Source organism: Hippocampus comes, unplaced genomic scaffold, assembly GCF_001891065.2.
Source record: "Hippocampus comes isolate QL1 unplaced genomic scaffold, H_comes_QL1_v1.1 scaffold125, whole genome shotgun sequence".
In the NCBI taxonomy this organism is placed as follows: Eukaryota; Metazoa; Chordata; class Actinopteri; order Syngnathiformes; family Syngnathidae; genus Hippocampus; species Hippocampus comes.
The window spans coordinates 531,965-546,288 of NW_017805453.1; the positions used below are offsets into that span (position 1 = coordinate 531,965).

Consider the following 14,324-nt stretch of genomic DNA (forward strand, 5'->3'; position numbering starts at 1 on the left):
GCGGTTGGTTCACTTTTATATTGGAGCGGTCATGTTCGTTCATGTTCTGCTGTCTTTAAAGTCAACTTTGCAGCTCTCTAAAATGCTTCTGGAGGCCATTTGTGACCGTGCGTGGAGGGCATAGCGGCGAGCGTGTTAGTTTTGGCTCAGGGTTTCACGGATCGTGTTGGCTTTTAATAAGCGGTTATGTGAAATCACTGTTCTGCAAATAAACAAGGGCTAAGGTGATGCAATGCGTTGATGTCATCAGATATTGTTGGTCGCTTCAATAAGATATCAGCTTTACTTATACTACAGTGCGACTAATATATGTTTTTTCCTTCTTAATTATGCATTTTTTGGCTGGTGCAACTTCTAATCGAGAGCGACGACGTATAATCTGAAAAATACGGTACATGCCATCGCTTTGTATTTTTATGCGGTTGGTTCACTTTTATATTGGAGCAGTCATGTTCATTCATGTTCTGCTGTCTTTAAAGTCAACTTTGCAGCAAGAGCGACGTATAATCTGAAAAATACAGTACATGCCATCGCTTTGTATTTTTACGCGGTTGGTTCACTTTTATATTGGAGCGGTCATGTTCGTTCATGTTCTGCTGTCTTTAAAGTCAACTTTGCAGCTCTCTAAAATGCTTCTGGAGGCCATTTGTGACCGTGCGTGGAGGGCATAGCGGCGAGCGTGTTAGTTTTGGCTCAGGGTTTCATGAATCATGTTGGCTTTTAATAAGTGGTTATGTGAAATCGCTGTACTGCAAATAAACAAGGGCTAAGGTGATGCAATGCGTTGATGTCATCAGATATTGTTGGTCGCTTCAATAAGATATCAGCTTTTTTTTTTTTCCCTCCCTCACACCCCCAAATCTTTCCAGTTACTGAAGGACCCAACACAAAAAGTTCAGTTGAAAGCCCAAGCCCTCCTCTACCCTGTGCTTCAGGCACTGGACCTCAACACGCCATCTTATCAACAGAATCAAGACATGCCCATTTTGCCACGCACCCTTATGGTCCGATTTTGGAGTGAGTACTTCACCAGTGACAAGGCCTTTTTCAGAGCCATGATGGCCAACGCCCACAACAGCCTCGAGTCTTCCAGCCTGCTGAAGTTCGTCAACTGGAGCGCCTTCCTGCCCGAAATGTATCATAGAAAATACAATTACAGCGTCCCCGCCGTGTTGCAAGGGAAGGCAGGGCAGTCGTTTGGAACCGATGGACCTTCCCGATCTTTAGCTGACCCAAGGGCGTCCCCTCTGCTGGTTCCGGACGCAGCCTTGCACTCTCTACCCAAAGCCTACATCCTGACATGCGAGTACGACGTCCTCCGAGATGACGGGCTCATGTACGTCACGCGTCTACGCGCCGCCGGCGTGGATGTGACGCACGAACACTACGACTCGGGCTTTCACGGAAGCTTGATGTTCACAGTGTGGCCGATGGACTTCCGCATTGGTCACCGCATGATGGACAACTATTTGAAATGGCTCAAGGAAAACTTGTAAAAAGAACATTGGGAAATATCTCTCTGATATTTGTCACATCTTTGACGCGAGATTATAAATACTTACTGTAGTTGTTTTTCTTTTTTGTTTATTCCGGAGAGTGGACTCTTGGCTTGAGGATTTGACGTCATATCTTGTACGTTTTGTGTTCCCATGAGATTCTCATTTGGTTTCCCCACCACACGCAATAAAAGTTACCTGATTAGGCCGTCCCGTTGCATTTGTATCATTACGTAGCCAAAACGACTTGGGGAACCGGCCAGTTTTTGTGAACGGCATTCAAGTCACAGCTACCAGATGTGAGAATTTGTGGTCATTGATCCAGAAGAGTCACGTCATACAACACAGATGTTGGAACCAAGACAGGCCAGCGGTCTCTGAATCGAATTTAAGATGATTGTGTTTGATGGCGTTTTTAAATACCAAACTCATCCGAGAATCACTTCATGGACTTTGCTTGGCACGCAGGGTGAAACATAAGGGTTTAGGATTCTTGAGTGGCATGGCCAGATGTAGATTTAAGATTACCCAAAGGGGGTCAAGTCCAAGGCCTAATTGGTTCATTGATTAGGACTTGGAGTATGTCGATAGAGAATTAGCGTCAATAAGTGTATCTTATGTAGTATTTGAGGATTTTTTTTGTGTGTGTGTGTGTGTGTGTGTGTGTGTGTGTGTGTGTGTGTGTGTGTGTGTGTGTGTGTGTGTGTGTGTGTGTGAAACCTATGCAATAGTTGCTCATATGAAATGTCATTAAAGCTGAAGTTTTTATGGGTGCAAATGGGAAGTTGATTGGCATTTTATTGAATAAATTAGCGGCATTTTTACAGGAACTGAATCTTCCCTTTGTTCTGTATCCCCGAGGGATTTTTTTTGTTGTTGCAAATCTTGAACAGTAGAGTATATGAAGTACTTGAATGTGGATTAATTCATTGAGCTCTCTGTAAAGCTGAAAAGCTTCCTTTAATTATTGCCTCTGTGCGTGTATCATTTTCCTGTACAGGAAATCAGCTTCTATTTTTTTTTTCAAATTTTCCGGTGGTGGAATCTCCCTGCCACAGTTCCAGCTAAAGTTCCTGAAGGGAGTAAAAGTATCCTTTTTTTTTTTTTTTGATACAACATGAGTTCAATATCATTCATCTGAAGTTAATGATGCTAGATTATGTTGTAACGTTTAATTCATTTTGGGTTTACCTCCCTCAGGTTCCATCTTTCAGCAAACGGTACATCCAAACGCCTTGTCTGGGATGAGTGGAACAGTCTCCAGGCACACAGCAAACCATTGTGGCAAAAATCTACTTCAATTCCCAAAACTGACAGAGGCAATATCGGTTGTGTAATGGGGTTGAAAATATTGCAGAAACATTCCATCAACAATCTGACATCGAGTTAATCTATGACAGAACGGTGTGGTGAGTTCAGTGTCTCCATATGTTTGTCGGTTTTGACTGCTGTGAGACTGTCCGCGAGTCCACACAAAATGACACCTCATTAGTTTCGACTTCTGTCTGTGATCAGATGGGTTTTTTTTCTTTTTTCAACGGGCTTGGTGGTGGCTGTAAGCAAGAAGCTTTGAGAATGGTTTCCATTGTAAGAATATTGAAAAGATGCCTGTCAAGAATTGTATTATTTTTTTCCAACAGTTCTATTTTCCAGGAGAAGAATGGAATATAGAAAAGATGCCTGTAAAGAATTTTATTTTTTTTCCAACAGTTCTATTTTCCAGGAGAAGAATTTCTATTTCTTTTTTTTTTTACCTTAATTCCAAGATTTTTCCTCAATATTTATTCCAAGGTTTTTCAAATAGAAAAATGTGATTAATCTCTATGATGGAAAATTGGGCCATTCATTAGTTGTAAAATTGTAATCGCTTGACTGTGTGTGTGTGTGCGTGTGTGTGTGTGTGTGTGTGTGTGTGTGTGTGTGTGTGTCTGCGCGTGTGTATGTATGCATGTATCTATCTATCTATCTATCTATCTATAAATTTCACCTGTTAAAGTGTTTGAAGTAACAATAAGAAAATTGCTGCTTTTTAGATGAAACAAGTGCTTCAGACCCGACATATTCTTGGCAATCATTGTTGGTCTCAGCAAGTTGTTAGTGATGAAAACAATGTGTGAAAGCACAGTGGGTGTCCTTGAGTGAAACATTTCCTGATTAGATTTTGCAGTGCCTGTAGAATCGCTTTCCAAATGTACAATCATTTGCCCATTGTTGCCCAATGTGCCAATCGATATGCCTTAACGCATTCTTATCAGGGATGACGTACAAGTGCGGCGCAACCCTCTTTCGAAAACGATGATTCAAGTAAGTGTTGGTGTGCTCCACTCGTCTTGTTTCTTATTCTGGATTTTTTGCAGGTATGCTTACGTGTGCTCTGTGTGTGCGCCATCCAATCCCCTTTGGAGATCCGCTCCTGAATTCCTTTTCCACTCTAAAGGGATAATGAGAATAACGTGAAATGGATTATAAGCATTGACTCCAGGGGGGAGAAAACATATAGTGCAGTTTAAATGGATTATACTTGCCTCATGTATGGCATGTGCACAACACATCGTTTTGTGGTTATTTCTGCCTCATCACACAACAAACTTGAATATGCCTTTTCATCTTTGGCAGACGTTTGCCAGCAAATATTATCATCTCCATATGTTCAACGCGATAGCCAAACTCTGTCAAGATTGATGATGTTTTCATACTTTGATAATTGGAATCTGACTAATGGAAATGATTCACAGCCCGTGTTCCTGTCACATACTTGCTACTGAGAATAAGGAACACAGCATGAAGCAAAACCATATGCTTGACAATAGTTAAAATTTCCTTTTTCACTTAGCCGTTAAAAAAAAAAAAAAAAAAAAAAAGAAAAATTGTTGGTGTTCAGTGTATGAAGTAGCTTTGCGTTGTTTTCTGTCATGTGACTTTAGGATGAGAACACGTGGACAGTACAATACATACGTATCATGTTTTTTTCTTTTGATTTTTTTTGGGGGGAGGGAGGGGGGTTGTTTATTTATTTTTTTAATAGTGTTCAACTGAGTCAAGGCTATTTTGACTTTGAACATAATTTACCAAAACAGGGAACACAGTAAAGTTGGACTTTAAAGGATAAGGCCAGAGATAAAAGTAGAAATTAAAGTGAACCGGGAAACACATTTTTTTTTTTTTTTTTTAGGATTGTCATGTTATTGTGAGCTGTGTCAAATATGAGAAGAGAATCCGCTTCAATTCCAATCGCCGACTCTCAGGGCCAAATACGCATCAAATAAATTTTGTTCCCGCACAGGACGCGAAAAAATATAAGGCAGCCAACAAGCCCAAAAGCCCTTTGCCTCATATATATGGAGCTGCATAATAATTCATTTAAAAAAAAAAAAAGCTCTGAATATTTTCTCCATGTGTTGAGGATGAAGATAGTAAAAGTTGACATGCTTGACTATTTACACAAATTCCTTGAGAGGTTTTCATGTTCTGTTGGGAGTCCTTCTACCTTCTGTTTTTGATTTTAGTCTATTTTCTTCCCACCATGGCCTCCGAGATCTTCTCCCAACTGCCGCCTTGCAATAATTCTGGCCACACTTTGCCTTTCCCTTCCTTTCGTCTCTGCGAGCAGAGCAGCTTTTTTACCTGCCTTCTCTACTCGCCCAAACACTAACAGAAGCTCAGACCTATACTTACAACTTACATGAAATGGTAATACCTTTATCTGCTTAAGCGTCTGGGCTTTCATCTTCATTTTATAGCATGTGTCTTGGCAGTGCGGCTTCCAGTCGTTCGTGTGTGTGTGTGTTTTTTTGTAGTCCAATCACATTTCAGGCCTTCATAATCCCGAGTAGTGCTGTTGGACACACTCACCAGAGAAATAGCTGTTTGTTTATTTATTTATTTTTAAAAACCAATCAGATTGTATCTTCACCACTCTGTGCGTTCGCAAAGGCTCGAAGTGACGTCGGCATTTTTGCCTCCATCGATTTGTTCACCTTAATGGTCTGTTTTGCATGTGCTGAATTTTTGCATCAATGATTGATTCAAAGGGAAAGGATGATGTCAGGCTTGCTTAAAAATTCTACTTCGAGGCATGTTTTTCGAGAAAAACTGTTCTTTGAGACTATGTCAATCAATGGCGCTGCTGTAAAGCTTTTTTTTTTCCCAACCGAGAAAACATTTAAAAAAAAACGTTTGTGCACTTTGACCTTCAAGGCACGTTTTTTCGAGAAAAACTGTTCTTTGAGACTATGTCAATCAATGGCGCTGCTGTAAGGCTTTTTTTTCCAACCAAGAAAACATTTAAAAAAAAACGTTTGTGCACTTTGAGAGCAGCATGTACGAGCGCTATGGCTAGCTTACACGGAGAGGCAGGAGCAAAGAAAGGAGATCTGTATCAGCGTTTCTGTTGTGTATGATGTATTTTATATACTTTGAATATTTTTGTCCTGTAATGAGATGAATATTGATTGTGAATTGTAATATTGAGGTTTGGAAGTGATTTATCGGGAGATAAAAGTCATGAGAGAACTTGCTTTCATAATGCACGAATAGTATTCATCTTCGCATATCGAAGATGCTTCTGTTTCTCCTTTATTACCACACAGTTAAGTATATCGCGTTTTAGTATATTTTGCGACGTTACTGGGAAAAAAGGTAGATGAAGTCGAGATTGGCCCACGTCCAAAACTCACCACCCACCGCTGCTTTTAGATACCGTACAATGTATGCACATTTAATCTTTAAGTTGATGCTCTTCTACTTGTGGAGGAAGGTACAAAAATAAATGTGTATCCACTTGTTATTTATACAACAGAATATGGCATGGCTTCCTCTGAGTGTGTCAGCTTTTTATTCGACTAAATTCGTCAAGGTTTCCCACTGATTTAGTAAATGTGTCAATAAAGTGACACATCATCGTTGTTAGATATTCATACTTTTTGGGACATTTTTCTACTGGGTAAAATATGTGGCTTGGATCATACGTTGGGCACCTGTCTACACATCAGATTGATTTCCCATCATTCACCAAAATCCTCTTTTTTCCCCAGGTTTAGACTATATTTTCCCCTAACGAAGGAAAAATGTAATTGATCTGTTGCAGAATAAAACTCTCCATTCTAATAATTTTATGAACCTCACAACATATTTTACCAAAACAGTGAATTGCAAATGTCTGAGACTTGATTTTTAGTTTTACTGTGTTTGTGCTTTTATTACCGTTTTCATGACTGTTATATTGTTTGTTGTTGTAGGAATTATTTTTGCTCTATGTACAGCACTTTGTACACAGTGGCGGTTGTTTTAAAGCGCTCGATGAATACAGCGGAGTTGAGGTGAACATTAATGAAGGTCATGATGAAGTCAACCATTGTAAAATGCAAAAACAGCACAAGCGCTACTTTTGTGCGGACGTGATGGTTGGAGTCCCGCAGCTTTGCATTGGTGGCTTCTTTCTTCACATACAATAACTTGAGTATATATTTTTTTCTTTACTTACAATCGTCTCTTAACATTCCTTTCCAGGCTGTGAAAGAAAAGCCAAGCACTGAGGCAGATATGAATCACTGCTGAATGGAGCTCACATGATTAACTCGGAGGTCTTGTGAGATGTCATGCATGTTGAAAATCAATCTTCCGGAATGATTTGGAAAGTTAACAAACAGCAAAAACCAAGTAATTAACCGTTAGTTGCTGAGCTGACACCATGCGCGATTTGCTTTGGTCTCGACGGACGTCAGGCAGTGCGGCAGTTTAAACTGTTTAATGCCACTTCGGAGGCGTGTGTGCCAAATAAAGCGGACGGTGAAGGAACGGATCTTATCACATGTATACGTGCTGAACGGAGTTTTCATATAGGTTCTCTTGGCTGCGTTGTCTTTCTGGCCAGCTTTCGAACTTTTGCGAGGAGGAACTTTCGGAACTTGTCCCCCATGAGGAAGTAGAAGACTGGGTTGATGACACTGTGCAAGAAGGCCAACGGTCGGGTCAAGATGTAGAGGCCCTCGATGTACATCCTTGTACACAAGCGCACCCCTGCCCAGGCCTGCCGGGATGCTATCCTAACATTTCTCATCACATGGTATGGAGTGTACAGAACCAGAAACATGGCTGATGCCGAAGCCACGACCCTGAGCGTGTGCTTGTACTGTGCCGTCCTTCGATGAAAAGCCGTTTCCTGGGTCTGTAGTAGCTGCGCAATACGCTTGGAGAATCCGCAGAGTCCGAGCAGAGGTAGAACGTAGCCGGTTAAAGTGAGCCCCATGCTGTAGCCCAAAGCGCTGACGTCACCCTGGAGGCTGGCAAAGTCATTGCAGCGACTCCAGTTTCCACTCTGCAGATCCTGGAGCATCAGCATTATCATTGGGATCACCTCCACGTTGACGGCAAGCCAGCTTAAGCCGGTCACCACCAGCGCCGCCCGCGGCCTCAGCAGGAAGTGGTTCCGCGCCGGGTGGCGGATGAGCAAAAAGCGATCCATGCTCAGCCAGACCATAAACAGAATGGATGAGTAGAGGTTGACATGCAGGATGTAGCGGTTGATGACGCAAGCGTAGTAGCTGGTCTCTTTCTGCTGGTTGGCGTAGAGGTAGGAGAGGCGTGGCAACGTGCAGAGGAAGGTGAGGTCGGAGATTGCCAGGTTGAAGAGGTAAACATTGCAGCTCTGCCACTTGGGCAGACAAAACAGGTAACCAAGTATGACAATCAGATTCCCCGGGAAACCGATGCAGAACTCGAGTCCGTAAGACGGAGACAGGTAGAATCTCTCCAGCACATCATCTATCTCCGTGCAATTCAACTCCTGGAAAGTAAATGAGAGACATGGTAAGATAAAGACGTGGTCAAGAGCATCAAGAGCCCTGACACAACGTAGTAGTTTGTGCAGCGGCGTAGGAACGCGGAGTCGCGCTTCACGAGAAGGCGCGCTCAATCACCGCCATACTTCCTGTTATTCATTTGTTTTGTGTTCACGGCCTGGAAATGCTTTTCATCCAAATATTTACTGTAAGCAGGACTGTAGCCTACAACTGCGTTAGTCTAGCGTGGTGAGCGACTTCTTGGATACTAATTTGTGTTACATTGCAGAATTCGTAAACCGAGGACACCCAATCTTGTGTTAATATACTGTTAGTTATGAGGACGTAATGCTGATCCATGCATCTAACAAGACTGCAGATCTGCTCAACTTTTGGATTTGACATGACAGTGGTTCAATCAAATGTTGGATGTAGTGGCAACAAATTTGTGGGGAAACTGTATGAGGCCTGAAATTAGCCTGACTTTGATTTAATAAGGCCAACGATCAACATGGCAAACTGCCGCACGCAATTTGGCACATACAGTAGACCGCAAACAAGTTTACTTGGTTGTATAATTTCATACTTTGAGTGGGCAAGCACTCCAGAGACTCGACTTCTTTGCATAAAAGCATTACAAAAACAATCTTCCATAACCTGCCTCACATACTATTGCCCCCTTTAAACACTAGAAACAAACCTCTTTTTTTTTTTTTTAAAACACAAATTGTCGACTAGAATTTCAAATTCAGTGCTCTTAGAATGGACTCACCATTCCGTCGTCCAGCTGAGCTGAGTGAAAGATCAAATAGGTTGTGCCCAAGGAAGTGTCGAATGCAGCCGACTAACTGCAAAGTGGAAACAGTAAACACAGAGTGCTGCAGGTGCTGCCGACTTTTATATGACTCTGTTGGGAAAAAAAATAACAGCATCCCCAACTCTGGCCTCACAACGATGAAGGCGCACAGAAACTGTGTCATATTTCCGAGCACCAACCACAACCCCGTGTTTCGTGTAGACACAGAGAATAATGGCAAGGTGTTGAATTTGCAAGGGCTGGTGTCAAGTGCTTTGGCAACGGCAATTGCACAACTCGTGAGGTTGATTCGGACGTGCGGTCCACTGCATATTTTGGCAACAATGCCTTCAATGTCGGTCTGCCTTTACAGAGCATGTGATTCACTGCTGAGAGACATGTGCGAATAAAACACGGTCCGTTTTTTTTCCTTTCTTTTGCAAAAAGAGAGAGAGAGGGGGAGAGAGTGTCATTTAGGTATGACAGAACCTGCATAGCTTTAGGAGAGCCAGCCTGCGTGGCTTATTTGGTTATATTATCAAGAAGTGATCTTGCAGCATTCCAGTGGGGTTTGCTGCGCAAGTCAATTTCATCAAGCAAGATTGAAAAGCTGTGCTCCAGATAATGAAGAACAAATATTTGTGGAGTATTTGAGAATTTCTCACGTCGTCGCGCTGCACTCTTGCAGAGCAAAGCGAGAATGGTTGAGCTTTTTTCGCTACATGTTGAAATGTCACGATCGGTCGGCTCGCTTTGCATATCCTTTGCTGGCGCTCATGTTTTTCAATATACACTGACCAGAATGGGAATCATCATTGTTGGCCAAGTGCGGGGCATTTCATAAGTCTGTCAATTAACAAAAAAATAAAAAATCCTTGGAACTGGCAAGTGTGAAGCGGTTGGGATGAAAATCAGCACCTCCAAATCTGAAACAATGGTCCTCAGTCGGAAAAGGGTGGAGTGCCCTCTACGAGTCGGGGAGGAGATCCTGCCACAAGTGGAGGACTTTAAGTATCTTGGGGTCTTGTTCGCAGTGAGGGCAGGAGGGAGCGAGAGATCCACAGGCGGATCGGTGCAGCATCTGCTGTGATGCGGACTTTGTATCGGTCTGTCGTGGTAAAGAAGGAGCTGAGCCAAAGGGCGAAGCTCTCAATTTACCGGGCGATCTACGTTCCAACCCTCATCTATGGTCACGAGCTCAGTCATCCGGGAGGGGTTCAGTGTCGAGCCGCTTCTCCTCCACGTTGAGAGGAGCCAGATGAGGTGGCTCGGGCATCTGATTCGGATGCTTCCTGGACACCAACCTGATGAGGTCTTCCGGGCATGACCCACCGGCAGGAGATCCCGAGGACAACCCAGGACACGCTGGAGAGACTATGTCACCCAGCTGGCCTGGGAACGCCTTGGGATCTCCCGGGAAGAGCTAGAAGAAGTGGCTTGGGAGAGGGAAGTCTGGGCTTCCCCGCTAAAGCTGCTGCCCCCGCGACCCGACGCCGAATAAGCGGCAGAAGATGGATGGTTGGATGGAACTGGCAAGTGTAGCAAGATAAAACAGTTCTGCTTGAAAAGAGAAATTTTCCAAACGGTGATGATACAATTACAGTTGTGTAAATGATGAAGAGAGTCCTTGAGCTCCCGAAAGCGCTCAGTAGTGTGGAACAGTGATCAACAATAGTTGTGCAGATAACACAGAGTGCGCCGAAGCTACAATAACTGTCACAACGGGGATGTGCAAAACAGGATCGGGCCCGGCCGCTTTGTTGATCTTTTGTTGCTTGAAGATGCAGAGTGTGATGGAGGTTGGCGATGGTGGGGCTGGGAAGGTGTGTGGCGTATCCTTTTTCAAATCTGCAGTAGGCTACGTCTGCCACTCCTTTATTGTTCTTTATTGGGTGGGATGGTCTGATGTTGTTACTAACTGATTGGAAATATTTCCACACTGACGAAACCGGTTTTGCAGCTTATCTGCAAAGATTCTCTTTGTGAGTTTACTTTGTCAGCCAGTTTCGGGCATGTTTATACAGTGCTCCATCTCCGCTCCAAAAGGCATCGTCCTTAGCTCTTCGAATCATCACTTGGCCAGTATAATGATGACTGCCAAATATGTCAAATTAGCTAGTGGTAACTATAAAAATAGACCTTATCAGTTTACTTTTTTTCAGATCAATTTAAGCATTTTAAGTAACTACAATGGACCTAAAAAAGTTATCTGAAAGATGAGAAACAAGAGCTGGTGCTAAAGTAATTAGTATAAAGTTAGAGAGACGACTACTGTATTTTCCGCACTCCAGGGTGCACCTAAAAGCATTCGATTTTCTCAAAATTCAACAGTGCGCCTTATAATCTTTACATATGGATCAATATTCTGATTTCTTTGACGAAATATTTTAAATGCTTTGTAAAGGGCTCTGTTACCGCTGCAGCGCTTGTCAAAGCACTATAGATATAAATCTGTATTGCATTCCCTTTAGCATCGCTGCATCTAGTGGATGCATTATGCAACCTCAGCCACCATTGTAGCTTCTATTCTATGCACCTTATAATGCGGTACACCGTATATATGTGCTTTAATATGAGGCTGGTATTGGCCAGAAACTGATCCCTGATATCGATACTCGTTCATCCCTCTCCTTTATATTTGTTTATGTTGTGTCCTCAGCCATCAGAGGTTGGAAAAAAAGCAACAAGACTAGTTACTTTCAAACTACAGATCACTCATGTAACTAGATGAGGTAACCAAAATATGAGACACTGATCTCTGATCTGATTGCAATGCAGTATATTTGTACCCTACTGCATATTTCAACCACTATGCTGAACATATTGTTCAAGTAGAACCTTTCATACAGTCTCAACCAAAACCTAAAGGAAAAATATACACATATTTGACATTTGTCACATAGCTGTCACTTTATGCGCGATTGGTATCTTGCAAACACCTGCAGTATCCACAGTCACATTAAATGATTAATCATGTGGAATAAGCCCTCGACAATTACAGTCCTTTCAGTCACCATTTCAAAGAGCATGAGAGTTCCCTCTGGTGGTGGATGAGCATAGACACCATTTCAGAGTACAAATGAGCTCTCACTCTACTGGTTATCTTAAAAAAAGCATTAAAGTACATATTTTTAAGACATCTATCCATCCATCCACTTTCTATTGTGCTTGTCCTCATTGTCGTCACTTGACTTTGGGTCAAAGGTGGGTGGGATGGACACACATCGAGAAACAACCATTCATTCACACTCATATTCACGCCTTTGGATAATTTAGTCTTCAATGACCCGAGCACGCATGTTTTTAGAATATGGGAGCAAGCGGGAGTACCCAGAGAAAATGCACGCAAGGACCGAAAGTACAGTACATGTAAACTCCACAGCGGAAGGTCGAGGATTTGAACCCTGAATTTCAGAACTATGAGTCAAACCAACCACGAGGGGGCAGTGATGTACATTTAATAGTCGATGCAAAGTTCACATGTTGACTGTTGGCTGTTTGACTCCAATGTTTTCAACAACCTCCAGTGTCTTATTTCTTCTTCATATTTCTGTTTCTGGGGTGAGGTCAGAAGTTAGAAACACCACATTTATTGCCATGTTTGTTTGTTTGTTTGTTTGTTTCCCCCTGAAGTAGGAAGTGCCAATATGTGTTAAGATGTAAGGAGTAAAAAAAATCAGGTAACATACACATATTAACAATTTATTTAACAAAACAGGAACTAAGTATTTGCACTCTCTATTTAGGTAGAAGTACTGACACTTGTGTTAAAAACAACAACAACAAAAGACTCGCCAAACTGTGAGTAAAAATTCAAAGCCAGTGCTTAAGTTAAAAAAAAAAAAAATCAAGATCCCAACCATGGTTGATTAGTCATCTATGCTAGCTATGTTTTTCAAACGTAGGGGAACGTTCAGATCGTCAGAAAAAAAATACCTGAATAATACATGAAAGGTATTTGCAATATTTTTCAATTTTGGGGAGAAAATTTGTCCTCTCTTCAAAAACAGCAGCAATAACAAGCCCCAATTTCATATTTTCATATAAGGTCTCACAACGTTGACCCTGTGGCTCCAGGGCAAGTCCTAAAACGATTTTGGGCTGATTAATTTCTAATAGTGAAAACAAAAGAGGTTACTTAAAATCAGCACTGATTTAATAAAGTATAAGCTGTAATCCATTGTATTTTATACAAAACATTTTTTTAGATGATTATAGTTTGCCTGGTGTACTTCCTCCTCTCACCACAAATATTAGACACACCTCTTGGCCTGCCGCAGTTGACTGCGACTCAAGAGGGAGTGTAATACCAAAGAAATTCTACAGAGGGCAGCAGTTACCTAAATCTCCCAAACTCGGCCACCACGCCACAAGTGTGCTACCACGTGATGATCGCCTTTGAACTAAATGACTTGATGGTTAGCATATTGTTTAATTCCAATCAGAAAATAATCTCAAATGCTAAATTTTCATGCAGGAAATGGGCTTTTAAAACGGGAAAGAAGATGAGGAAGCGTGTCGTGGCACAATGTGAAAAAAAAAAGTAAACTTGTACAGTTAGCTCGTACCTGTGTGTGTGTGTTTGTGTGTGTGAGTGAGTGAGTGAGTGAGAGAGAGAGAGAGATGCTGGAAAACGAAAAGTAGCAATATAAGATTCCTCCTTATATAATGGACTATTTGTACTCTATCTGACAAGGGAAACGAGGTAATTTGTTCTGTTGAGAAAACTAAAAGGCTACAAGTGGAACAATGTTAGTTTGTTGGCTGAAAATGGAGTCTATTAAACATGAGTGTCACATGCTGGCCCATTTTGAAAAGCGGTCTCCCATTTGCCCTCAGTGTCCCACTTCTGGAAGGTGACACGGTTAAAAAGCTTTTACCTCCATGATTCAGCCAGCGACTTAATTGGATCAAAACCTGAATAGTGTCTGTGTAATGGAATAAGAGTGTGATAATCTATTTTTAAAAAAGCATGTCACAGCTTTACTTGATGCTTTCTTTTGAGCCGAAAGCGTAACTCAAAGTAACATCGGTTTATTCCGCTCTTTATTCTTAATGCAACAGGCAGCTGTCTGATTGGATCCTCCCGCCTTCCAAAGAAAAACAGTAGCTTGACTGTGCACTCTGATTTTCCACAATGCTTTGTAGCTTGTTTTTCTGCGCATTAAAACAGGCAGCTGTGTGAGCACGACACGGATGCGCTCCAAACACAGACATCTGGGTGTCATTCGCCTGTTGTGTTCTCCTCACACT

The 14,324-nt window shown here is 42.1% G+C and overlaps 2 protein-coding genes across 2 annotated transcripts in view; one reads left to right on the top strand and one right to left on the bottom strand.

Annotated features, from left to right (window-relative positions):
* The window catches only part of aadac (arylacetamide deacetylase), a 21,824-nt gene extending 19,703 nt beyond the window's left edge, over positions 1-2,121 (top strand). The window contains exon 6 of the mRNA XM_019874338.1: positions 870-2,121. Coding sequence (XP_019729897.1) covers positions 870-1,496 — 627 coding nt within the window. The 3' untranslated portion in view covers positions 1,497-2,121. The remainder of the gene's footprint in view (positions 1-869) is intronic.
* A 4,473-nt stretch (positions 2,122-6,594) lies between these two features.
* On the bottom strand, positions 6,595-9,264 carry LOC109518400 (succinate receptor 1). Its single transcript, XM_019874216.1, has 2 exons — positions 9,048-9,264; positions 6,595-8,280 (listed from the first exon to the last, which is right to left on the bottom strand). Exons 1-2 carry the CDS (start codon positions 9,048-9,050, stop codon positions 7,330-7,332), a joined length of 954 nt encoding a protein of 317 aa, XP_019729775.1. The 5' UTR covers positions 9,051-9,264; the 3' UTR covers positions 6,595-7,329.
* Positions 9,265-14,324: the final 5,060 nt, after the last annotated feature.